The sequence below is a fragment of the Chiloscyllium plagiosum genome, chromosome 19, assembly GCF_004010195.1.
Source record: "Chiloscyllium plagiosum isolate BGI_BamShark_2017 chromosome 19, ASM401019v2, whole genome shotgun sequence".
Classification (NCBI taxonomy): Eukaryota; Metazoa; Chordata; class Chondrichthyes; order Orectolobiformes; family Hemiscylliidae; genus Chiloscyllium; species Chiloscyllium plagiosum.
Window position 1 is genome coordinate 6,961,148 of NC_057728.1, and position 26,878 is coordinate 6,988,025.

Sequence of the window (26,878 nt, forward strand, 5' to 3'; positions counted from 1 at the left end):
TGAAGTAATTTGCAACTAATGAAATTGTAGTAGATACTTATTGAATTATTATAGAAAAAAACACAGTGGCTCTTTTGCACACAGCCAGGTCTCACAGTCAGCAAAGAAATAAATAATCAGATGTTTTCAGGGCATGTGGCTTGAGGGATGAATATTGGCCAAGACATTGGGAGAACTCCCCGCTTTTCTTTGAAGTGGTGCCTTGAGATTGTTTACATCCATGAGAGAGCAGGCGGGCCTTAGTTTTACATGAATTGGAAAGCCTTTGAAGATGCAGCTCTCTTCCTGTAGTGGACTGAATGTTAATGCAATTTATGTGATCAGGTGTGGGATAGAAGTACTACCTCTGAGTCATGGTTAACGTATGTTAATATTGACTAATTAACATGTTTTTTTTGCCATTCCTCAATATATTGTGTGTTTCTGACGTGTCGTTAAGTGATTTCAAACTGCTTCTGCATTCCTTTCATAACTACAGTATTGTTCTACTAAAATAGCCTGTAATCTTGCCATGTTTTTATTCTGATGTTACTTTTACTCCTGATGAAAATGTAATAGCTTTTCCTTTATTTGAGAATTCTTAAATAGTAATCCCTGCTTTTTTTCTGCTGCAGAGTTCTATGAAGAGGTTCTGTCCCTTGCATATAGTTTAACATGTCAAGTCATATCACCTAATATGTGGCAACTTCTTGGTGTTCTTTATGAAGTCCTTCAGCAAGACTGCTTTGAATATTTCACAGGTATTCCCAATTATTCCTTTGAATACATTTCAAAAACTACATATTGCAACAGCAAATTTGGCTTCAAATGCACAATTTACCATTGATAATAACATCCAATATGGTATATCTATATAAAAGAGAATTCAAATTTCAGGTAATCCTGCATTACTAAACTTGACACACTTTAATTAGTTGTCTAATTTTTTTTTAACTGGATTTGAAACCCACTGGTCTGAATTTCTTTGCTATGAGTCCTTACTTGACTATGAAAGTAGACATAAGCTATTAGATAAGCAAAACTAATGTGGATGTCAGCAAAATAATATTGCTGGCTTAGCCTGCAATGAGATCTGTCCAAGGTTTGATCGAAGACCATGAGAGAAACCATCTGAAATTGTGCCATGAAGATCGTTGTGAAAAGTGAATGGAAGTGAGGTAGAAGAATGATATTCTAAAGAGGGTTTAATGAATTCTGTAGTAATAGGCTGTTGATAAAATTAGTGTGATTTAATTGTTCCAATGGGTAACCAGATCAAATAACATTGACTCTCATGTGCTGTTCAACACTTCTTGTGAGTGATCTACATTTAAGCTTGAATGTAGACATTTTTATCTCTCAAATATAAAAAGTATGAGTCTATTACATTTGCAGACTACATTTAGCATCTAGTAAAATATCAGACCTTGAATAAAGTAGGTATTTTGTCCAAAGCAAAACAAGAAGTCTTCTCCAGGCTGAATAAGGAACTATTAAATGTTTGTTTATTATCTTAACCATACTGGTTAGCTGAATGGCAAAACCATACTTATTTATTGGGTATGAACCGCTTGCATGTTGGCTAAACATGCAACCACACTACTTTCTCAACAGTACAACTACCAATTGGATGATAAAGAAGCCCTCACAGAAAACTGCATATTTTAAAAGGCTCAAGCTTTAAAATATATATACACAAATCTGAATTAGTGCTGTCAGTTATTGCAGTTGCCATTTTTCCTTCTATCTCACTGATATATACAGCTCTATTAATTAACATTTTGGTTAAAAAATGCATAGTTGCACCTCAAGTTATTAACTTTGCCCAATTTTTCCCCCCAAACATGTCAATATTTTGTCCTGTTTGGCAAACCATTCATTTTCTTTCAAGAAGTACTTGACATTAAATATTCTGCAGATTTTGCCTTTTCCCTTTGGCCTTCATTTGGCCCAGCCTGATCTTAAATGTATGATCATCAGTGAATTTTGATGACTAAGCATTTCTCCACTGGTGGAAGGCAGTTATTTCTTAAAGCCAAAATGTGGTTTTGTTGTATCATGGTTGCTCCTAAGAAAGTGCAACAATTGAGAAGGAGACAACATAGATGAAATATACTCATCTCATCCTCAATCTGTTGGAGCCAACCTAACTTTAGTCTTGACCATAGCCTACTATGGGGAAGAATTAAACAGATCAGCTTTAAGGTCTGAGGAAGAGCACCGTTATAGCTTACAGGCAGTGCTCATATTGCACTAATGGATCCTGGCTTTATGGTCTTCCAAATCTAGTCCACACCCATTACATTTTACAACACTGTGCCTCATTAACTCAATTATGTAACTAAGCCACCTTTGAAAATCAGGCTAATCATATATCTACTACTTTGAACGTGTTCAACATGGATATGGGTGTCAGATTTCAGTCTTTTAACATTTTAATACTGCCTCTCTGTGTCTGTCTCTTGTACCTGTTGAGGTTTAAAACCCCACCCGCTATCACCTCCCCCACTGCTTCCTCCTTCTCCTATATTCTATCAAACACGGTCATATCAAATGGTCAAACTGTTGCGTGTAAACAAAAATAAAAATGCTGCCAATGTTGAAAATTTGAAAGTGTTCTGCTGACAGGTTATTTATCTGACACATTGAGTCTCTTTCTGTAGATGCTGCCTGATCTGAGTATTTTCAATACACTTAATTTTATTTCATCATCTTGATTGATGTTTCCAATCTTAAATTGGTGAATCTGATCATTTCATAAATTCCCTCCACCTTTCTAGGAATTGCTAACCCGAGATATCAAGTCAGTCTTCTTAGCCCACTATTCCCGAGTGGGAAATTGCCTTATCGGCACTTGTTTAAAAGTAAGCTCAGAACGTTGTGTTGTAGATTTGACGTTATTACAAAGGCTGTAATATGAGTATCACTTTTTCCATTGCCACCTTTTCAGTTCAGAAGAAGTCATATCGGACTCAAAACATGAATATTTAATTCTGTTTCTCTCTCTCCAAGTTGGCTCTGTTGAGCTTCTCTAGCACCTTTCCAATCTGGTCTCTCTGCCAGTCGAGTAAGGAACTCTTTGTGGTTGCAGCATCTTTCCACACTGAAAGTGCACACAACTTTTATAACTGCAATCTTTACTTTCAGGAAACTAAACTTTACAGGCAAATTGTATCATCTCTGTTTTAGTGGAGAAATTATGAGCCAATTTAAACCTTATATCATCAAACCGAGCTAGGAGATAATTTAGCAACTTGATGAATGTGAAAGGACATTATTACAGGCGTATTATGATTGGCTGTTTTCTGTAAGACTACTATAAAAATCAGCTACAAGAAAGTTGTGCTCTACTTAATTAGCAGCTGTTCAAATTTCAGTGCTTGGTTTACTGTTCTCCATGGAGACATTCTTAGAATTTGCTTTTGATTACCAATATAAAAGGTTTTGCGTGAGTTATGATTGTCACAATAATGACACTTGGAAATTGCAAATGTGGTTGGAAATCAAGGTTTAAAAAAAGCCATGAAGAGTTGGTAAATTTAACAGACCTCTTTTATTTTCTCTCCTTGTCTAATCTCTTCAAAACTATGTGCGCTTCAGCTAAGGCTTCTTTGCTGGTCATGTCCAAACGTGTGATATTTCCATCTTGGATAGGGGGAGCAGATACATTGGAAGACCATTGCTCCCAGCAGATTCCCTTCCAAGTGTCAGATCATCCTAATTTGCAACAGTGTTGCCACTCCTGTGTCACTGGGTCAGGATCCTAGAACTCCCTCCCTTAAATACTTGTGTGTACCTAAATCACTTGAACAGCAGTGGCTCAAAACGGCAGCTCCCTTTCACCTTCTCAAGGGCAAGTAGTGATAAAATCTGAATTTTGACCTTATCATCAAGAACAGATTTAAAGGAAAGAAAGATGTAACTCTGCCAGTTTACTAAGTTCCTGGACCTACACATTCCTTGTACACCATGAATGCCCCATCCCAAACTAGCTACCACCAGGACATCCTCCACCTCTGCCTTGTACAAAGCCTATCTGGAATGGTGCATTTGTTCACACAATGAGTAACTTTTCCTTTGACTTCAGCTGCTTCCTCCAAACAAAAGGTGATTTCCAATTTGAATCCATACAGGTGCTCGCCGCATCTGTCTTTTTTGTGAGATATGTTGAACATTCTTTGCTCTGGATCTTCCTAAATTGCATCCCTCACCTTTTCTTCCGGTACATTAAGGTCTTTGCACGCCATTTTGCGCTTTTGCCCTACTTTCATTTGCCACAGTTCCCTCGCCTTCACGTGATCCAACTCTGACCTTTCTCTTCCCTTGACTTTTCTGTCTCCTTCACTGGCATAATGCTGTTAATCTGCATCTATGCATAACCCACTGACCACTACTCTGCTTCCATATGCTTCCTGAAAGGCTCTAATTCATTGTCCCAAATTTTCCATTTTGATTGTGTCGCCTGCCATATCAGTATTTTTAAGATGTATTTTTTTTCCTCAACTGTGGATTTCCCTCCACCATGGTTTGCAGGATGTTCAAATGTGTCCATTCCATTTCCATACCATCGCCTTGTTTGTTTCTTTCATCCCATAATCCTTATTCTCTTCCTCTACTCTAGCAATCTCCATATTCAACAGATGCTCTGTCATTTCGGCCACTTCCAATATGAGATGCTAACATCAAATGTGTATTTCCATCCCATCTCTTCCGACATTCTAAAGGATCATTCCTACCGCGTCACTTGGTTCCTCTCTTCAGTCACCACAACAGCCCTCACTTCTAATGGCAGCTTTCTATGCAAGCTCAGGCATTGCAATACCTGGTTTGTTACCTTGTAGCTTCCTCTGGTCAAAACCCCAAACAGTGTTTCTGAGACAGCAGGTTTCCTGTACCTCTTCCAATTGAGTATGCTGTATTTCTGCTCTGCTTGGTGAACCAAATGCAGTTTGGGTGGGCATTTATCAATCATCTTTGTTTGACCTTCAGTTGTGACCCAGAACTTCCAGCTTCTCGTCACTTTAATTGCCCATCCCAGAAAATATAATGAGTTAAGACCACAAGAAATACGAGCAGCTGTTGGCCATTCAATCTTTGGCTTCCTAAGCTCTTTCAGTGAAGCTCAAAGAACATTTTTCTACGTATCATTTCAGAGTCTTCTGGACTAAATAATTTTAGATCATAATCATTGCCTCCTGTTTTGGGAAGCGTCATCTAACAATGGTTCTATTATTCCTGTATACACCACTCCAGATCTATCTTTTGTTTCTTATTTGATTTGCTTGTTTTGCTTTAAATCATCATCCTTTTTTCATTTAACTTCTCCTGTCCTCCATGAATCATTCACCTGCCTTTTTGTGATTTTCTCTGGATATGTGTATGGTTTAAACATGCCAAATATCCAGCTTTTTCAGTTTTGACAAAAAAAAGAGGACCTGAAATTCTCTCACCACTGCTGTGTGTTTCCAGCATTTTCTGGTGTTGTTTCAATAAATTACCACTTTATTGAATAAGTAAAGGAGCCAGATAGTCAAATCTATCCAAATAAACAAGAAACACACTTCTACACAGGTATCCAAAAAGGAAATGATGATTGGGAATACCTAGAAGATGATTATGTTCTTCAGCTGGACTCGCTTTTAAGTTTACTGCTTGGGTTCTTCCTGTAGGAAAAGTCTGACATGAAATGAAGTTTAATTGCTTTTTGTTGAAGAAAACAATCAAATCACCAGGTACTTGAACATATCCAGTTGCAAAATAATTTGATTTCTTCACATGAGAATTGAGGACAGTTGGTAACACTGCAGCTGTTATGATAAAGCTTTGTATTTAATAACGCTTGGGACACCCGAGTTTTTGAAGGATTATGGAAGCTGAATTTATTTCAAATTTTGTGGAAATGTCTGAGTTTTGTTTTGTAAAAGAGGTAATTGAAAATTCACTGTAGACTTTGGAGATCATTTTTAACATACCAATCGCGATTGGTTATAACGGCATGCTTTGCTTTAGACCTCAGCTGAGGCTATTTTGAACAGTGACTGGCATGGAGAGATGCTTATTTTGTCTGGTTCATTGGAGGGCAATCTGCTAATCAACAAGCTGAGTTGGAGAAAAGTTTGCTCAGAACAAGCTGCTGAACTGACCATTCTCACTTGTGAAAAGAAAATCTCCTTGAATTCAGGGTGAAACCTGTTCATTTGAAAAACTGGTTTCAAAAACTAGAATCAAGCAGAGTCAGGCATGACTTCACAAAGGGGATATCATGCTCACAAATTCATTAGAACTGTTTGAAAATTAACAAGTGGGATAGATAAAGATTAATCAGTGATGTAATATATGTGATTTTTTAACTCATTTGATAAGGGACCACGTGTTAAACTACTTAATAAGAGCCTCTGGTGTTAGATGTAGTATATTAGCATTGATAGAGGATTGGCTAACAAATGAGAGGACAGATAGTTGGGAAAGGTTGGGGGGTACTTCCAAAATGGCAACCTACAATTAATGGAGTGTCGCAGAGATCAGTGCTAGGGCCACATTCACTTATAATGTATATTAATGACTTGGATGAGGGACGTGCACATACTATAACAAAGTTTACAAATGATACACAAATAGATGGAAAGGCAAGTGGTGAGAGTGACACCTAGAGTCTGCAGAGGGATATCAACATCTTCAGCGAATGGGCAGAAACTTGGAAGACATAATAGATTTTGAAAAAATGAGAGGTTATGCACTTTGCAGGAAGAATAGAGGACCTGAATATTATTTAAGAAAGAAAGAGTAAGCTGCAGTAATCTACAGCACATCAGGATTTGGGAGTCGTCACAAAAGCCAGCTTAGAAGCTCAACAGGTAATAGGGAAAGCAAATGAAATGTTAGACTTTATTTCAAAAGGAATAGAGTATAAAACAGGGAGGTCTTGCTAAGACTATACAAGCTATTGCTGAGAACACACCAAAAATATTGTGAACAGTTTTGGTCCCCCATCGAAGAAAAGATGTATTGGCATTGAAGACAGACCAGAGAAGGTTCATGAGGTGGATCCCGGTTATGGAGGGGCTGTCTCATTGGAGTTTAGGAGAACAAGAGGGAACCTTATTGAATCTGTCAATATCCTTAGGGAACTTGACAGGGTAGATATGGAAAGGTTGCTTCCCCTTGTGGGAAGAGCCTCGAACAAAAAATGTAATCTCAGAATAAGGACTCGTTAATTTAAAACACAGATGAAGAGGAATTTCCTTGCTGAGAGAAGTCAATCTATAGAATTAATTACCGGAGAAGATTGTCGAAGCCATTTCATGAAGTATATTAAATACTGAGGTACAGATTTTTAATCAGTAAGAGGGATCAGATTTCATGGGGAAAAGGCAGGAAAATGAAGTTGAGGATTATTGCATAAGTCATGATCTCCTTGAATATTGGAGAAACTTGATGGACTGAATGGCTTGCTGATGCTCATCCTATGGTCTTATCTCAATTATATTTCCCCAACAAGCTATGTTTGAAATAATTCAGGGACAGCAGTTTCTAATTATGATTTGACCACACCAGCCAGAACATTAGAGCAACGCTGAAACTTGATAAAGCTGTACATTATGTGAATTAGGCACCATCTGGAATACTCTGTGTAGTTCTGATCGCCAGACTATAAGAAGGATGTGATTGCAGAGGAGATTTACCATGGTGCTTCCTGGACTGGAGTGATTCAACTATAAATAGAGACAGTAGGTTACAGTTGTCTTCCTTGGACTAGAGGAGCCTGAGAGGGGGACCTGATTGAGGTGATAGTTATGAGAAGCATAGATATTGAGAAATATTTCTCCTTTATAGTGTGCTTAATAAGCAAGGGGGGCAATTTTAAGGTACCAAGCAGGAGATTCAGAGATTTAAAGACCATTTTTCAAGCAGAGGGTGGTGCGTATCTGGAACTCACTGCCCACAAAGATGGTAGAGGTTTGAACCTTCAAGACATTTTAACAATATAGATGAATGGTGGAAAAGACATAGCTTATATAATGGGTAAAGTGCTGGAAAATAGTGGTGGGGGGGAGGGTGTGTGTGATGTTGGTCACCTTTGTAACTGGAAAAAGTATTTTACTTTTTTGCTCTGACCTGTGGAGTAGTGGGACAAGAAAGATGGTGCACTCTGCCAATGTAAGTTGCAACACAGTACCCAGAGCAGTCATTGTATATTATTGTAAGTGTAAAGCAAGCCCATTTATATAAAATGCTCATGCTGTAGAAATTCTATTTCTGTTCTCTTTCAGATATGATGCCTCTTTTACACAATTATGTGACCATAGACACTGATGCATTTCTGTCTAATCCAAAAAATGTAGAGATTATTTATAACTTGTGTAAAAAGGTGAGTTCTTAAAGTCAAGTATTAGCTAATGAAAGATAAACCCTACATTTATCTAACTTTTTACGCCCACAAACCTTCCTGCAAGTGAATTACTTTTGATGTCGAGTCAGCACCATATTGTGGGAGTAGACAGCAGTTTGTTTACCCTCAAAGTCCCGTTAAGAGCAACAAAATTAATGATCATTAAATCTGATTTGGTAGTATTGTCTAAGAAATAAATGTTGGTTCATTCACATGGAGAGGTTCTCTGCTCTTTGCAAAGTAATATGGGAACTTGTAAACTTATCAGAACAGGCATCCTTGGCTGAATGTCCCACAGAGCAATTGGGTTAATGCCCCTCAGAACAGGAATCTTTGGCTTAATGTCTCATATGAAAGGTGGCATCTCCAGTAAGTCAGCACTTTTTTAATCCAATAAGTCATTTACAGGAGGCTAAAGTTAGAGTAATATGGCAGAGTACAGACAGGAGCTAGTGTCAGATGGAATAGTGACTGACTTTATGGAAATAGGAAGTTACGAAGCGTGACAGGATTCAAATGTGTGGATCAAGTTTTTTTTTAAATAGGATATGGGAAGCCAAGTTTTAGATAAATTGCATTTTAGGAATGGATGGGAGGCCAACTATCAGCACAGATTATGTGCTTAAATTTTGGCGGGAATCTTAAATCGACAGCCATTCAGTGCTGCCAGATAATTATGGAGGATGGTGAATTTGCACAGAATACTAAATTGAATTTTGTTCTTGTAAGAAATGCTGATGCTGAGAAGTTAATTGTATTTATATTTTTTATGAATCTGACTAAATCAGATATTTACAGTGAAGCAAAGTTTGGGTTAATTTTTTTATTCCTTTCAAGGTGTCTCATCCTCTACCTGAGAAAGATACAATCAGTGCCACCTGTGAACTTTCCATTTTTTTAGATTGACTGTAGTGCACCTAGATTGGGTTGCAGCATTGTAATCAGCAACCTCTGTCAGAAATACACATGAGGTGACAGGACATTGGGCCTGGCTGAGTTCCTCTAGCAATATAAATGCCAGCATCCATGTTGAGGCTTACATGCCCAGATTCTTGGGAGGTGATGGGGACACATTGTCATCTGGTATTTGCTATGTAGAATGTTTTCTAGAAAGAATAGAGAATGGAAATGGGTTCAAAATAAGTGTTACGATTACAGTGTATTCCTTTACGCTCTGAAAATTGGGAATTATATCAGACCCTCATTTGAGAATTTTTGCCAATTCTCTTTGTTTCACTCACTCCTGTCCTAGGCATAGTTGTTCACAAATTATTCAGGCCTTACATAATATATTGCTAATTAAACGAGCAAAAGTTTACTCATGGCTTCATCACTAGTTGATCGTAGCATTGCAACATAGTTGCAGATAATGACAGAGTAAATAGGGAGAAACTGTTTCTTTCGACAGGAGACAAGACTGGCGAAAGGTGATTGGCAAAAGAAGTATTAGTGACTTGAGCAATATTTTGTTTTACATACCGAATGGTTAGGATTTGGAAAGCACTACCAATTGTATGATGAAGGCAGATTCAGTAAAGGTTTTCAGGTGAGAACTGGATAATCATTTGATGAGAAACAAAAATATGCAGGGCTGTGGGCAAAAGTAGGATGAGTAAGTGTCTCTTACAAAGACAAAGTACAAACACGAAGGGTCAAATGACCTCCTTCTGTGCTATGTAACCATTCTTTGTTTCTATGAATATCATTGTTGAAAGAAGTGCTAGGGGTGTTTTAAAAAAAAGTATCTTAGTCTTCGCCATTATCATCACTGCCCATGTAGACAACTTGTCTATATTTTACAGTAGGTTTTAAGTAAAGGTGGTGTATTTATTTGGCCCTTGTATAATTGTTTTCAAATTTAGTTCTTCATTCTGCAAACCAGAAATTGTGTAATATATTCTCAGGTCCTGACTGGGGATGCTGGGGAAGATGCAGAATGCCATGCTGCAAAACTGCTTGAGGTGATCATCCTTCAATGTCGAGGGAAGGGCATTGATCAGGTAACTTGATGGATCCACGTGAATGTACCTCGGCATAAAATCTCTAACTTTGATTTCCGCATGAAAGGGTAGTAGGTCACCTGAGGCCAATTGGAGCATTGTATTGTATAGGCTTGATTAACTGACGGTAATTGATCTTTCTATAAATTATGGAGATGATTAATTAATCCATGGATTTGTTCAGCACAAGGTCAGCAAATTTATATGTAAAATGCTGAATGGGCAGTTCATTCGGAAATGTTGGATTAGTTTGTTCAGCAGAATTCTGCAGCTAATGCGTAGAATCTCCAACTCCTACCAACTGAGTGACCAGTGAACCATTTCAGTTTTTGTTTCATTTTAGCAGTTCATTTGTATCCTCATACTAGCTAATCCTCTTCCCCATGCAGTCGCAGCATTCAGTATTGCAGAGGGATATCTCAGAACCTCACTGTTGTACAATGCTAGATCCAGCTGTTATGATGTATTCACAAATGTCCTGACTCATGCTGTATGTTTAGATTGATGTTGACACAATAGGTCCAGCCTGCAGGCTTGAATCAAGATTAACATGTTTTCTCTTACAAGTGGGCATGTTTCTCTTGTGCATGTCAGATCCTGTGCTGTCTGAAACTATCGTTAGCTTCTTATTTCTACCTCATTCAAGGCTAGACTTAAGGTTTTCTCTGAGTTAATAATCTATTTATGATTTTAGACTATGACATTGTGTTTTCTATATCCTATACTGTGATTCAAATCTCATCTGTAAAAGTTACTATGAACATATAAAGAAGGAACGACAGTAGACCGTTTGACCACTTTGAGCCTGCTCCATCATTCAATAAAATAATGGCTGATCGGATTTTAGCCTTGACTCTATATTACTGCATAACCCAGTAATCCCCTTGGTAATCAAGGACCTGTGCCTCTCTGCCTTAAAAATATTTAAAGTTTCTGCATCGGCTGCCTTTTGAGAAAGAGAATTCCAAAGACTCTCAACCCTCTGAGAGAAAACAATGTTCTCCTCATTTCTGTCTTAAATGGGCAGCCACTTTATTGTTAAATCCTGGCCCCTAATTCCAGGTTTTCCCTTATTAGGAGAACGTCCATTTGAGAGTCCACTGTTTGCAGCTGCCTTACAGCAATGCTAACTGCAGCCCACTCCTCAATCTGCTGCACTGTGATGCTGATTGCAGCCAGTCTTCCTTGGATGATTCACAGTGATGCACTGTTCTTCCTTAAAATTCATTTCCATATTCAGAATTATGGTGTGAATATGCTTTTGGTTTTGTGGTTAAGGCCTCGTGATACATCAGTCTGCAACTTTTATGAAAGCGTGTCAGTTGTAAAATTGCACCAATGAGAGAGTCTCATCACTACAATCTTGGGCATTAACTATTGAAAGGGGCCTGGTTTATGCAATGAAATAATGCCAAGTATTCACTTGAAAACAGGAACTGTAAAGGAGATCAGACATTAAATATTCAGTTGAGCTGTTTTTCTCCTTGTTTATTTTTCAGGCCTCCCTTCTAGGTTGACACTTGAGATAGCTAACTGAGTACCTATAGCAGTCTGGCACCTGACCCAAGGGACTGTTTTATTGTTTTCATAGAAAGTATTCGCAGAATATTTAACTGCCAAATGGATTAAGACTAAACCCAATCATCTTTTAACATGACATTTTCCAGGAAGGATAGAGAAGGGGGAAATGTGCGTGCAGGGTTTTACACCTCCAAGGTGCATTATCCGCCGGACCATTTCTGCCACCTACAATCAGACCCCACCACCACAGATATTTTTCCAAACCCACTCCTCGCGGCATTCCGCAGAGATCATTCCCTCCGCAACTCCCTCGTTAAGTCCACGCACCCCACTAATCTACCCTCTGCTCCCGGCACCTTTCCTTGCCGCCGCCGCAAGAAGAGTAAAATCTGTGCTCACACCTCCCCCCTCACCTCTGTCCAAGGTCCCAAACGATCCTTCCACATGTGGCAGAGTGTTTTCTGCACATCCAAATACCTCATCTCCTGGGTCCGTTGTTCTTGATATGGTCTCCACTGCACTGGGGAGACAAGACACCAACTCGCGGAATGTTTCAGAGAATATCTCTGGGACACACACAACAAACAACCCCACCGCCTTGTGGCTGACCACTTCAACTCTCCCTTCCACTCTGCTAAGGACATGCAAGTCCTGGGCCTGCTCCACCGCCAAATCCAAGCCACCCGACACCTGGAAGAAGAACACCTCACTTTCAATCACACTGCGTCAATGTTGACTTCACCAGTTTCCGCATCTCCCCTCCCCCACCTCATCTCAGATCCAACCCTCTAACTAGGCACCGCCCTCTTGACCTGTCCTACCTGTCCATCTTCCGCTCCACCTTTCTCACCGACCTATCACCATCAGCCTCCACCAGCATTTACCTGTCACCTTCCCAGTCACCTCACCCCCACCCTCCTATTTATCTCTCAGCTCCCTTCCCCCTCTGCCCACATTCCTGAAGAAGGGCTTATGCCCAAAACATCGATTCTCCTACTCCTTGGATGCTACCTGACCTGCTGTGCTTTTCCACTTCTGAAAACTGCAATTACTGATAGCATTGTCACTTAAAGGGTCTGAACTGGCCCTTGTCTCGAAGCATTGTTGATGTTCCCTATTACTGGGATAGATTCGCATTAGGTTTAGGTAAACTGGTAAATCACTTTTTTGAACCACTCCATGCAATTAATACAGAACCAGTACCCAAATGTCCGAATGGGCCCCTCCTACTTTGCCCACCTCCTAGCTTGAGGAAATGTACATTCTACCAGGAACATCTCTAGCTCGTTTTTAAACCCTGTCATAGATAAGGGAATACAGAAGGCACTATCCCAGCTACTTGGAATGTCAATATGGAAGGGTGACTCAAGTGACATGGATGCTTGCAGGAACTATTTACTGCCCATCCCTAGTTGCCCTTGAGAAGGCAGAAGCTGCTTGAACTGCTGTAGTCCATGTGCGGTAGGTAGACCCACAAGGCAGTAAGGGAGGGAATTTCAGGATCTTGACCCAGCGACTCAACGGCAATATATTTCCAAGTCAGGATGGTGACTGTCTTGTAGAGCAATTTGCAGGTGATATTATTCCCATATATTTCTGGAGAGAGAAAGAAACCTATTTTGCTAATGAAGTGGCCTAATTCTAAGCAAAACAATTCTTAAAAGACATTTTTATGCCTATTCTAAAAAGAATCGTTTAATAAATGTTCCATTTTTTTGCACATTAGAAATGAACAAGTTACCAGACAGTCAGTGCAGAATTGTAGGGGTGAAAATTGATTTTGAAGAAAAAAGCGGCAGCTTCCATCTACAACCTGAAAATTCTAAAAGTGTGTATATTTTCTCTGTCTCACTAGTGTATTCCATTGTTTGTTGAAGCAGTCCTGGAGCGACTAACACGAGGAGTTAAAACGAGTGAACTCCGGACCATGTGTCTTCAGGTGGCCATTGCAGCCCTTTACTACAACCCCATGCTGCTTGTGACTACCTTGGAAAACATTCGCTTTTCACACAGCGCGGAACCTATCACAGCACAGTTCATTAATCAGTGGATGAATGACACAGATTGCTTTCTTGGGTAAGCAAATCCTTTGCTCAGGTAAATAATCAGTGTTGGTTCTTTGCTGAATTACAAGAACGGCTGCAAATCTCATCATAAGGTGCTGACACAAGGTTGAAGACAGAGGTAAAGCTGCAAAAAGGCAGGCGGTGTTTGTTTTCTTTTAGTACTTGCACACAGCGAGGAGTATTTACACAAAAAACATTTAGATAGCTTGGACTACGAGTTTCTGCAGTTTCCAACCCCTCATTATTGAAAGGCATTGAAACTATACATTGTATAATGTTGATTCTCAAAAATTATTGTTGAGGTTGCAATTAGAAAAGACTAAAGGCACTGATGTCAGTGAATGGGAGGAGGCGGAGATAATTTAGCAAGTAAGTTACACTTCACATCTTCCAATATGTAACATTGGATCACAATGTTGATGTGTTCTCAAGGGAGTCATGCATTACAAAAGGAGGTCTTTCAACTCACTGTGCCATGCCTCCTCTTGGAGAGGACTCTGCAGTTAATCCCACTTCTGAGCACTCTCCCCATTGCTTTGCACAAAGTTCTTCATTGAGTACTTACCCTGTTCCCTTCTGAACTTTACTATGGCATCTACTTGTACCATTCTTTCAGTCAGTCGGAAGACATGGTGTAGGAAATAACATAAGGATCAAAAAGGAAGGTTAGCTTTTCTTGCTACTGGTATTAAAATAGGATTGTATACGTTTGGTCCTATGAACATGAATGCATCTTGGGCGTGTTTATTGCTATAATATATAGTTAGAGCAGTTTCTATTTATTAGATGACTTTAGAAAATAGGCATTCTGCCCCATTTGTTTTTTTTTGCTGTCCTCTTCTGCACATCAGCACAGGAATATAAACAAAAAACATTGGTCAGTCCACATCAGCGTAAAAAGTTACTGCAGTTTCAAAAATCTCTTTATCAAAAGGGCATTTGAACCATTGATACATTCTGGACAGTGTAGATTCACCAAAATTATTTTTATGGTTGACAAACAATATTAGTTGAAAAGTGTGGCCCTGGAAAAAGCACAGCAGGTCAGGCAGCATCCAAGGAACATGAGATTGAACATTTCAGGCATAAGCCTTTTCCTGATGAAGGGCTTATGCGTGAAATGTTGACTCTCCTGCTCCTCGGATGCTGCCTGACCTGCTGTGCTTTTTCTAGCACCACACTTTTCAGCTCTGACTCTCCAGCATCTGCAGTCCTCATTTTCTTCTAAACAGTTAGTATTAGCAAAGATTAGAAACACTGTGAGACAATTGATACTGAGGATGAGAAGCCTATGATATGATTTAGTGTCTGTTTTAAATTATTAAAGGCTTTGCTCATCTAAATAGTAGGCCCATTTCCTTTGGTTGGGAGTTAATGGGGCAGCACAGTGGCTCACTGGTCAGCACTGCTGCCTCACAGCATCAAGGTCCCAGGTTCAATTCCAGCCTTGGGTGACTGTCTGTGTGGAGTTTGCACATTCTCCCCGTGTCTGCGTGGGTTTCCTCCGGGTGCTCCAGTTTCCTCCCACAGTCCAAACATGTGTAGGTCAGGTGAATTGGCCATGTTAAATTGCACATAGTGTTAGGTGCATTAGTCATGGGTAAATGTAGGGTAATGGGTCTGGGTGGGTTGCCCTTTGGAGGGTTGGTGTGGACTTGTTGGGCCAAAGGGCCTGTTTCCGCACTGTAAGGAATCTAATCTAAATAGGAGTTTGCACTGTGCATTTGGGGCTCTCACTCACCCTCTGGACTCTAGATTAAGAGACTATTGCAAGTCAGGACCATTCAAGACTGTATTGAGTGCCCCATTTTCAACATGGTTTAATGTGAGTGTTCTCAAGCTGAAAATTTGATAATATAATCTAAATTCAACCATCGAAAGGCATAAAAAGGACTAAAAACTCCTGTGTCTCAATTCTCCACCAGTTTTCATCATCCATTAGATAGCCATCTGCTCCACTTGTGGAAGTTCCAGTGTGGAAGGATATAGAAAGATTAAGTGTTGCAACAGACTGGCACACAATGTAAATTAATTCATCTCAAATTTATACTATTTGTCTCTGTGATAGCAGTAAAACTTGTTAACTGCAGTAGCAATGATGTGTAGTAATAAAGATAATCAAAAAGTTTTATAGTGCACATACCATAAGTAAATTTTTCATTGCTCGCTTCATTTATTTTGATTATTTTAAAATGTTTAAAAGAAAATTGTTAAATGAATTCAAGCTTATCTACCTGCATTGGATTTAGTGATGTGTTTTGACTGCATTTCATGCCTCTATTATAATTGCTTTTATTACCAGACTTCACGATCGGAAGGTCTGCATCATTGGTCTGAGCACGCTAATGGAAATGCAAAACAGACCCGAAGCTGTGGATGCTGTGGCTGCTCAAATTCTACCTTCATTGCTGCTTCTGTTTCTTGGTCTAAAGCGAGCATATGCAAGCAGAGCTCCCAATGACCAGAATGAGAATGGAGAAGAAGCACATGAGGACATTGAAGAAAACGGTTCTTTGTTTCTTTGTTATGCATTTACTTTTCTAATGAATGCAGGCTTCTCTTCAGCATATGCATATAGTTTAATTTCTTCCCCATTTTCTTTTCCTGTTCTCAAGGAGTGAACTCTGGGTTTTGGGCTGAAGGCATCTGGTGCCTTCTCTATTTAGCCAATATTTTGAGAATCAGCAGGCTATTTGACTATTGCTGTAATGGCTGGTGGAACCCAAACAAACATAATAATACAGCTAACTAACATCCACAGGTTCATTTTCCATCTGAGGTTGTTGGATAGTTGTCAGGAGTGAGGTTCCTAATTTTCCTTCCCCTAACCAGCCCCAAGGGATGCTGACACCATTTGTGATAGCACTACTGTCATTTAAAGCCATTTCGACCTGTGTCTGAGAGAGGTTTTATAACCAATCCCAGAGTTAACTCATTTAGCACCAAAGTAATTATTTTACTCATGAGCATGTGTTCCTAGGCTGCATGATGCTTGTTGCAGAGAAAGTAAAGGAGATCAAAAATCTGAGGTTACTTTTGCTCTCACTGTTATCCCACAATTTTTATTGAGTGCAAAATGGACTGAGCAAAGTGTTGTTTAATAATTTAATAACCTCTTGAAGATTAATTATGATGACGATTCTCCATGAAGTGTGGACAAGCTGTTTTGTCAAATTGAGCTGGAAGCAGGTTTGAGACTTCTTAGCCAATAGGGCGGCACGGGGGCACAGTGGTTAGCACTGCTGCCTCACAGCGCCAGAGACCCGGGTTCAATTCCCGACTCAGGCGACTGACTGTGTGGAGTTTGCACATTCTCCCCGTGTCTGCGTGGGTTTCCTCCGGGTGCTCCGGTTTCCTCCCACAGTCCAAAGATGTGCAGGTCAGGTGAATTGGCCATGCTAAATTGCCTGTAGTGTTAGGTAAAGGGGTAAATATACGGGAATGGGTGGGTTACACTTCGGCGGGTCGGTGTGGACTTGTTGGGCCGAAGGGCCTGTTTCCACACTGTAAGTAATCTAATCTAATCTAATCTGCAAGTACAAGCTACCAGGAAAGATCACTGGACAGCAACTGTGTGCAGGACCCTAACTAAATAAATTTCCCCATGCACTGCAATTCATTGAAACTGGTTTCTGGACTCTGAGTTGTTTGGGGAAAAATATTTAGCAGTAACACTTGAGGTAATATTCATCAAATTGAATAGACTTGCATTTATTAAGTGCTGCAGAAGCTGCTTCATTTTATTTGGGAGACAGTGCTGTAATGGTAATGTCACTGGACCAGTAAACTGGAGACCCATGGGATACTGGTTCAAATCCCACTGCAACGCTGATGTGATCCGAATTCAGTAGATTTAATTAAGGAAGTCCAGAATAATAGCCATGAAAATATCATTAAGTCATAAAACCCCATCTGTTCAGCAGTGTTCTTTCGGGAGGAAAATCTGTCATCCTTACCTGGACTGGCTTCTATGTGACTACAGATCCACAGCAATCTTAACTGATTCTTAACTGCTCCCTAAAATTACCCGATCAATCCTTTCATTTCAAGGCAGTTAAGAATGGGCAACAAATAGCATTGCCAGGAACATCCACATTCCATAATAGGAAAATGAAGACTGTAGAAGGAACTTTGGAGACTATAGGTGAGGTCACGATCAATACTTGTTTAGATTAGATTACATTACATTACATTACAGTGTGGAAACAGGCCCTTCGGCCCAACAAGTCCACACCGCCCCGCCGAAGCGCAACCCACCCATACCCCTACATTTACCCCTTACCTAACACTAGGGGCAATTTAGCATGGCTAATTCACCTGACCTGCACATCTTTGGACTGTGGGAGGAAACCGGAGCACCCGGAGGAAACCCACGCAGACACGGGGTGAACGTGCAAACTCCACACAGTCAGACGCCTGAGGCGGGAATTGAACCCAGGTCTCTGGCGCTGTGAAGCAGCAGTGCTAACCACTGTGCCACTGTGCCGCCCCATCTGAAGTTGCTGAAGATTAATAGTTGCTGAAGATTGATGCGTAACTCTCAGATGTGGTTCTACTATCTGTTCAGGACAAGGAATTAAGATTTAAGTACAAAAGGCTAATAAATTTTAGTTTTACTATGAAGTATTTGAGCAGAACTTACAGTCAGTGACTATAAATCAGCAGTAATTGATCAATATACAATAACTATGGGGAAACCAAAATTCTAAAAAGTGAAGTAGGGCAAATTAAGGATAAATTTTTGTTATATCTGATGATGGTTATTGCAATATAAAGATGATAACTAAGATGATTCTTGAAGTTGGATCTCTTAATTGGAAGCATACATTTAGGATATGAGAAGTTTACTTAATTTTCAAGACCAGAAATGATCATTAATCCATGAAGCAAGAGCCCAGCATATTTTTATTTCGCTTCATTTCTCCTAATGTCACCAGTGGTCCAATGTTCTATCATTCGGTGAATAGAGTGAGCATTATGCATTTAAATGGTCTTCTCACCTCATATTAATTAAATCAGCATATACCAGGAATCAAATTTGGCTTTCAGGTGATTGTCTTTGTTAAAAATGTTTCATTCTTTTATCTTGACAGTCTTTTCATGGTAATTATACATACTTCCAACAGGGATTACTGTAAAATCGGGAAAAAATCAGATATAGAAATCAGGGGTGCTGATACTGACAGCAGTGTCTCTCCAGCAGCTACCTTAGCTGACAAGAATTAAATTATGAATCATGGCTTTCTATAGATAACTGCTTCCTGGTTTAACTGGCCAATGCATCAGTTGAGTAACAATGTTCTTTTCTTTACCCTGACGTAATCCTTAATCTGTCCATGGTTTGTTGAACAAAGATTTTCTGTCTAAAACATAACTTTCAATTTCAGAAGAGATTCCAAGTGATGAAGATGACATTCGCGAAGCAGGGCAGCAATACCTGGATATGTTGGAGCAGCATCAGGTGCAGGATGATGATGAGGATGATGATGATGAGTGGGATGAAGATGGTTTAGAAGAAACTGCTCTGGAAGGATTCTCCACACCTCTAGATGAAGACAACAGTGTTGATGAATATCAGATTTTTACATCAGCACTCCTAAGTATGTGTTTTGTATGCCCATATTGAAATTTAATCATTTAACTAAATGAGATGAGAATCTGATGATTTCTTAAAAATAATCTTGTTTTCCTTGGATCACAATTTATATTAGTCCAATGCCATACTGCAAAGAAGTATATTGCAAATAAAACACGAGCATTGCATAAATTGTTCTCCAGTGAAATAATTGATTTTAACAACTAAAATGGCTTAAAATGTGTCAAAAAGAACATTTTGTTTGTGTATCAGCACATTGTCACCTGCTAGCAGTAATATTGATAAATGCTCATTGTGTAACTGCAAACACTTCTAACTTGGCGAGGAGGGTGTCCTTTTGAGCATTGCAATCATATCTCTCAACTGTGAATTTTTTGATCAGAGTTTCCTGTTACTGCTACTCCATTGAGAAAATAAATGACTAAAGTCTAAAGTTGCAAAGTTAACCAGCTTGCTGGTTTTCTGTAAAATCACATTGCTGCCATAGCTACTCACTCTCCACTCCATTGAAACTCAAGAGATGACCAAAGGGAAAAAGAGCACCTTTAACAGCAACAGCGCCAATCATTCTCTCCTTGAAACTTTGGAAGGTGTTTCATTGCATCTGCATGTTATGCATTGCAGACAGAGAGGTATGCCATTATTATTGTGGGAGAATTGTGTGCTCTACAATCTGGGCTTGTTTTTGATACAGGGGTACAGAGCAGGGATGCTGCCTGGTACCAGACTCTCACTGCCCCCTTGAGTGAGGACCAGAAGAAACAGTTGCAGGAAATCTTTACACTGACAGAACAACGGAAAATTGAAGCAGGTCAGTGCCAAGTATTGCAGCATTGTATTTTTTTTAAAGTATAACTGGCAATAAATGTTAAGAATATTTGGACTCTGAGCATGAAATTAGTCCTCACTTAAATTGATAGTTACAACATTAAGTGAAACAATTTTAAACAAATTGCATTTTTCCATGAAAACCAATTTACAAGATGTAGTTAGGTTCTCTAGGACTTTCCTCATCGAAAACATAGTCTTCAAGTTATAATGATTCATATCGCTAAATTCTATTTCTGGTAAATGAAATAACTTTCAAGACAAAGTACAAAATATAAAAAGAAAAATTGTAACGTACTGCTGACAGTACCTCCTGCTTGTTACCTATCTGGCTAGCTCACCATATATATATATCTCTAATCTTACTGATTGCTGCAGACTCTCAAACTTACAACCTTTCCTACTTTTTGACATCCCATCTCGCTGAACCTCCCACTTCCCCAGTTCCCCACTCACTGCTTCAATCTCCTCAACCTTTTCCTTTTGTGGTCCAGATCCTATCCACATTTGGAACTCTGGGATTGTGGAAGTGCAGATCCTGATTGTGCAGACGTACTGAGTTATGGCTGTTATAATCAAGATTATTCTTAAAAATGCTTCTGCTCATTGCTTCCCTTTTTGTGAAAGGGTAGTTTCAAAATGACAAGCAAGAGGCAGAAGGAGCCACTGAAGCATTATTTGTTGTGCTCGATTAAACTGGTGAGCACACAAAGATGTGTCTTCAATCCGGCCTAAAAATCTTGGTCCTCCAAACCCCACCAACAATTAGCACGCTCCTTGTTTCTTCTGTGTAAAGGTTAAGTGAATGAGGAAGAAGGATAGATTACCTTACAGTCTGAATAAACTTCGGTATTTGCTTCCAAGATGATGCTGTTGGGTCAGGAGCAAGTTGCGCAAGTGATCCAGAATCTGGTGAGTAAAGGCTCACCATGGGTAGCAGCACCATTGCTTCTGCCTCTCACCACTCGTTTCCAGTTCACAGTGAGAGGTTTTTTTTTTACAGAGAATAGCATCCTTTCTAACTTCAGCATGGTATTGCTGCACAATCCAGGTATGCACTTTCACAACCATAAAGCTCCGGTTTCAGATCAGATCTGCACCTGGACACTGAATGAGAGGTTCAGTAAGTAGCAAGTGGGAGACTTGGAGATTGAGAAGTTTAGAGAGGAAGGATTGGCAGCAAATTGACTGAGAAAATGAAAGAGACTGTAAGGCAGAGGGCAGCAGCAAAAAGGTGAATAAGGGAGTGGGAGAGGTCACTACAAAATGATGCTGATCAGACTAGCAGGAAATAACATGTTAAAAATCTCACAACACAAAATATTTCATGAACTGATTGTTAAAACTAAACAACATAAAACACGGCAGCATTAAATGGGGACTTGATGAATTCAACTCCCCCTTTCACCACCCTCTAAAAGCTTTAAAATGTTCTCCTTTGGCTGGTAACAAATAAGTTTCTGCAGTACTGTGGATTGCCTGCTGATGTCACTAGTGGACTTGATCAACAACACTCACAATTCAGTGTCAAACCAGAAAGTTTGGTAAGCTTTTGGGAAGATAAACAGAATTAACAAAACTGTTAGTTTATTCATAACCTCCTCTATGGTTTCAAACTAAGGAAATCTTACATGGAATTAAATGAAGTTTCTGCCAGCAAAAAATATTTTTTTGGCCCAATTGATCTGTGTTGGTACTTATGCTTAACAAAAGTCTCCATCAAGGATACTTCAGCTCACAACATCTATCTGTCTATTAGTTTATCCACTTAAATGCACCTGTGCTAATCACCTCAACCACTGCTTCTGGTAGTGAGTTCCACAGGAAGTCTTATTGCATTGTCAATCCAACTTGAAATTGTGTGACTTCAAAACTGTTGTTTAAATGATTGCAAAGTTACTGAAACAATTACCGTAGCTGTTGCATAGCAAGATCAGGACCCTAGTGCAACCTTGCAAAGATGTTACAGAAGTGCACGTCACTGAGCATCACTAGAACAATTTGGGTGGAGTTAGAGCACGCTGATCACTGCGTTGCACTCTCTTATAAAACACAACCACAAAACTCAAATGAAGCATTTGGACATGAACACAAGATGATAAATTAGTCCTCACCAAATGTGACTCTAAGATCAAAGTCTAGTATATCTGTGATTGTTGTGTATATCTGTTTAATGTTAGAATATAATAAATGGAGTTACTTTGAAGCCTAAACTGAAGACAGTTCTTGACTTTTTCTCCACGAGCAGTCTGTGTTGAACCCTAATTCATGTTGTAGCATCAAGTGACACAATAAAGAAATAGATGTGTGTTTGAAAAGCTGGAAGAGCTCTTCAGACCCCAATGGGTACAATGAAAGTAGTGTTCAGATGAAATTAAATCTTAACATTAGATAGCTGAAATTATGAAATGCTGCAAGTTTTTTTTTGGTTTTTTTGAATAAAGGACTGATTGGACAGTTCACAAGCCTGAAATTCATGCTATTTCCAATGGACTTTCAGGATATTTTAGAAACTGAAACATAATTTATCTCTGCTGGCATAAGTATATTGAGTACATTCCTCACTGTCAAGAGGATAGCGAAGTTTTGATGTGAAAGGTTTATCCAATATAACTTTTATGGTTGTGTTCCACAAAATGTATGGAACTTCGGTGTGAAAACCACTAATAATTCCCTGTCACAATTATAATTCTAATTCTTCCTCTGCTTTGGATGTATGCATGTGCGTTTCAGTGATTTACCTGTATGCTTTTCTGAGTTTTTACGTCATATTTCATTTCATATGGCAAAATATTTGGGGCTTTTAAATGAGCCTGGCCATCATCTGGTCAGCTACAAGTCAAACAATGCTTTTGTTGTCAGGCCTTTTACTGACCAGATTGGGTGCCGTTCCATGATTCTTCATTTTTCACTCCGAAAATCCTAAGCAATTACCTTGGGAATCATAGAAGGTATCATAACTTTCAAATTAAGATAAACTAGATATGATGCATTTTCATTTTCACAATTCAGGATTTGAAGAAAAGTTCAGACTTTAAGTGGTATTAGAATATATTTGTCATTGGTGAGCGTTGAAACCCCAATTGGAAATGGCTGGCAGATTTTCTTTGCAACCTGGACCCAGAGGCAAATACTGTTAACTTCCCATTTGTTTAAAAGTTACTTAGTGCTGTAATATTTGATTACATCTAATTTGTGTCAGACTGCTTGAATATCTGGGAACAATGCTATTTTGGTATTCAGTGCAGCAGAAACTTTTACAAATTGAGCTGAATCAAATTTATTTGACATTAATGAACTAATGGGAGTAGAGGTGGAGACAACTGCAGGCCTGCTTCAGAATTCCAATAAAAACAGAATGAACAAAGCTGGAATTTGGTACATGAGTGACTCCTGTATCTATTTTCTTGGTGTTCTTAAATTCAACAATAACATTTAAACTGAGTTAGCATTGAGATTTTCCAGATGGATTTTTGGAAAATAAGTAATATGTTGTAATTGTGTGATTTAATTCTTCTCCTATTTCAGGTTTGAATTCTGATCAATATCTCATTTTCTTTCATTTTCTTAGAATCCAAGAAAATTGAAGGACAGGGTGGCTATACATTTGACATAACTGCACCAGTTCCCACAGCGTTCAATTTTGGAGCAACTCCAGGGGATAACTGACTTACAGATGGCATTCTATTAAACTTCAGGGCATCATGAAAAAAATCTTCCATCCATCAGCATTACTGAAGCTGTCGGTAGACCTTCGGTACTGGTGTTGAACCCTTCCAGTGCTGAATCATAACTTTATCATTTGAGGGTTTTGTCGGTGTTTATTTTCTTCCTTAAGTGAATGGAGTGAAAATCATCTCCTCTCTCCCACCCTCTCCCTCTGCAGGCACTACGGGGAAAGATTTGGTTAACTACCACCTCTCAGGTTCCCAAAATACAGGCATTTGACGGGTTAATACAGATACATAGTGCCTTCTGTCGCATGTGGATTGCCTCAGATTTTAGTTTGGAAAGAAGTGGCATGATTTTAAAGAAAAGTACTTTAACTTTTTTTTAAATATTTACCAGAGATTTAAAAAGAATCTGTTTATTGCAGCTCTGCTATTTTTAAATTTACGTGTGGTAACTGTTTTAACATTTAAAATATTATCCTTGGTAAAAGAACCTGTGGGTTTCTGTGATTTGTGATAGCAGTGGTAGCCTTAGAGATAAAAGAATTGCAGCTCCATTTAAAATTACGTGGAAATTCACAAGTCCATCTTGGTGGACAATCGTGATTCCTTTTTTCTGAAAGGGGGATAAATTTTAATAACCGTGCACAGTTGAAAAATATCAATATTCTGGCAGTACGTTTAGCTGTTTAATGGCAGATGAGAGGATTTTAGACTTTTGAAATGAATTATTTTCTTGTTTATGTTAATTAGAATATCAAATGCCCATCTGGGTAAAACAGAATTGTCACGGCCGGATTACTGTACTTTACATTGGTTCTTTGAGAGAGCTTGTGAGTTTTCATTCTCAACTATTGGGAGCCTCAATAAAACCTTTGGTTGAGCACACTTGTCTGAATGAATTTTGTTTGTTGAAATCTAACAGGGCTGCAAGTTTTGACCGTTCTAGGCTAAATTGAGAAAGCCAGCTGAGAGTTCAAGAGCTATACTGCTGGACATCATAAAGGATCAACTGGGTAAAGTGAAAGGTGCGAGTGGAACTCTCAATGTGACAACAGAACAAGAAAATCAACACTGGAACAGTTGTAAAGGAAACCATACCATGGGTTAGACTAGCACTTTTTAAGGTGAATACTTTTAAAGTAAACATTACGTTCCAGAATTCTATAAAGTAATCAGCAGCAATATTTTTTATACTTGCAGGGGATGCAAGTCTCACTGGCCAGGCCAGTATTTCTTGAACATCCTTAGTTGCTTTTGAGAAGGTAGACACGAACTGCCTTTTTGAAGTACTACTGTCTATTGGTGTAAGTACACCTGCCTGCAGAGGGAGTTTCAAACATATGGATTCAGTGACACTGAACAAACGGCGATATATTTCCAAGTTTGAATGCTGAGCGACTTGGAGGGCTACTTGCAGGAGCTTCTGTTCCCCTGTATCTGCTGCTTCCTTCTAGAAGGTAGTGGTTGTAGGGTTTGGAAGACGCTGTGAAAACGTTCCTGCAGATTTCCTCAAAATTGAAGTTTTGAGGATATCGGAACAGAAATGTTGCATGTTCGCGCTGATCAAAGAAAAGGAATCTAATTACTTTATGGTATCCACAAGGATCTGTGTTAGGGCCTCAATTATTCACGTTATTTGTTAAGAACTTAGATAATGACTTAGAAAATCATTTTTTCAGAACTTGCTGATGACAAAGTTAGGCAATATAAATGATAAAATCTCTTGCATAAAATTACAAAGGAACCTCGATTATCCGGTAAATTCAATTAACTGAAGTTCGGATTATCTGAACAAGATCACAAGGTCCTGATGCATGGCTGACTATGTTACCCGGCATATGGTGTGAAGTTAAATACATATAGTAAATGACCAAAGAGACTTGGGTGGGGGTCAGGTGCATAAATCTTTAAAATGCCACAAATGGAAAATAATGAGAATTACTCGTGAAATGCTGTCTTCAGATCTCGAAGACTGGAATAGAAGGACACAAGTTATGCTGCAGCTGTACAAAATCTTGGTTAGACCCCATTTGGAATATTGTGGGCAGATCTGGGCACTACATCTTCGGATGGATATGTTGTTCTTGGAGGGAGTACAATGTCACTTACAAGGATGATACAAAAACAGAGGTTGCTGGAAAACCTCAGCAAGTCCGGTAGCATCTGCGAAGAGAAATCAAAGTAAACATTTCAGTTCCGGTGACCATTCCTCAGAACTGAAGGTAGCGAGGAAAATATTGGTTTATATGCAGAAGATAGTGTGGGGGAGCAGGTAAGGAGTAAACAATAGGTGGGGGTAGAGCGCAAAGAGAGATGAACAGTTTGACAGACAAAGGAGTCGATAACAATTTAGTTGGGAAGGTGAATGGCTGTGATTGGAGACTGTTAGTGGCTCAGCAATAGGTAGTGTGTAATGGCAGACTATGTGATAACAAGGCTGGTGTGTGGGGTAGGGGACTAGGAAATGGGAGAACAAGGCTGGTGTGTGGGGTAGGGGACTAGGAAATGGGAGAGTTCAGGCCCTAAAATTAATGAACTCAATATTGAGTCTTGAAGGTTGCAGGGTCCCCAAGGGGAAAATGGGATGTTGTTTGTCCAGCTTGTGCTGAGCTTCACTGAAGCACTGCGGCAAGCCTGAGATGTTGGCCAGAGAACACTCCCTCCAGGGTGTTAAAGTGGCAGGCAACTGGAAGCTTAGGGTCTTTTTTGCGGACAGAACATGGAGGTTCTGCAAAGCTACCCAGTCTGTGCTTTGTTTCCCCACTGCAGGGGAGACCACATTGTGAGCAGCAAATGGAGTAGACTAGATTGTGAGAAGTGCAGGT

At 39.4% G+C, this 26,878-nt stretch overlaps 1 protein-coding gene across 1 annotated transcript in view; it reads left to right on the forward strand.

The window, feature by feature from the left end:
* The window catches only part of ipo8 (importin 8), an 89,574-nt gene extending 64,636 nt beyond the window's left edge, over positions 1 to 24,938 (forward strand). The window contains exons 18-25 of the mRNA XM_043709009.1: positions 615 to 740; positions 8,250 to 8,347; positions 10,273 to 10,368; positions 13,745 to 13,965; positions 16,258 to 16,463; positions 19,343 to 19,555; positions 20,246 to 20,362; positions 23,951 to 24,938. Coding sequence (XP_043564944.1) covers positions 615 to 740; positions 8,250 to 8,347; positions 10,273 to 10,368; positions 13,745 to 13,965; positions 16,258 to 16,463; positions 19,343 to 19,555; positions 20,246 to 20,362; positions 23,951 to 24,048 — 1,175 coding nt within the window. The 3' untranslated portion in view covers positions 24,049 to 24,938. The remainder of the gene's footprint in view (positions 1 to 614; positions 741 to 8,249; positions 8,348 to 10,272; positions 10,369 to 13,744; positions 13,966 to 16,257; positions 16,464 to 19,342; positions 19,556 to 20,245; positions 20,363 to 23,950) is intronic.
* The last annotated feature ends 1,940 nt before the right edge of the window (positions 24,939 to 26,878 follow it).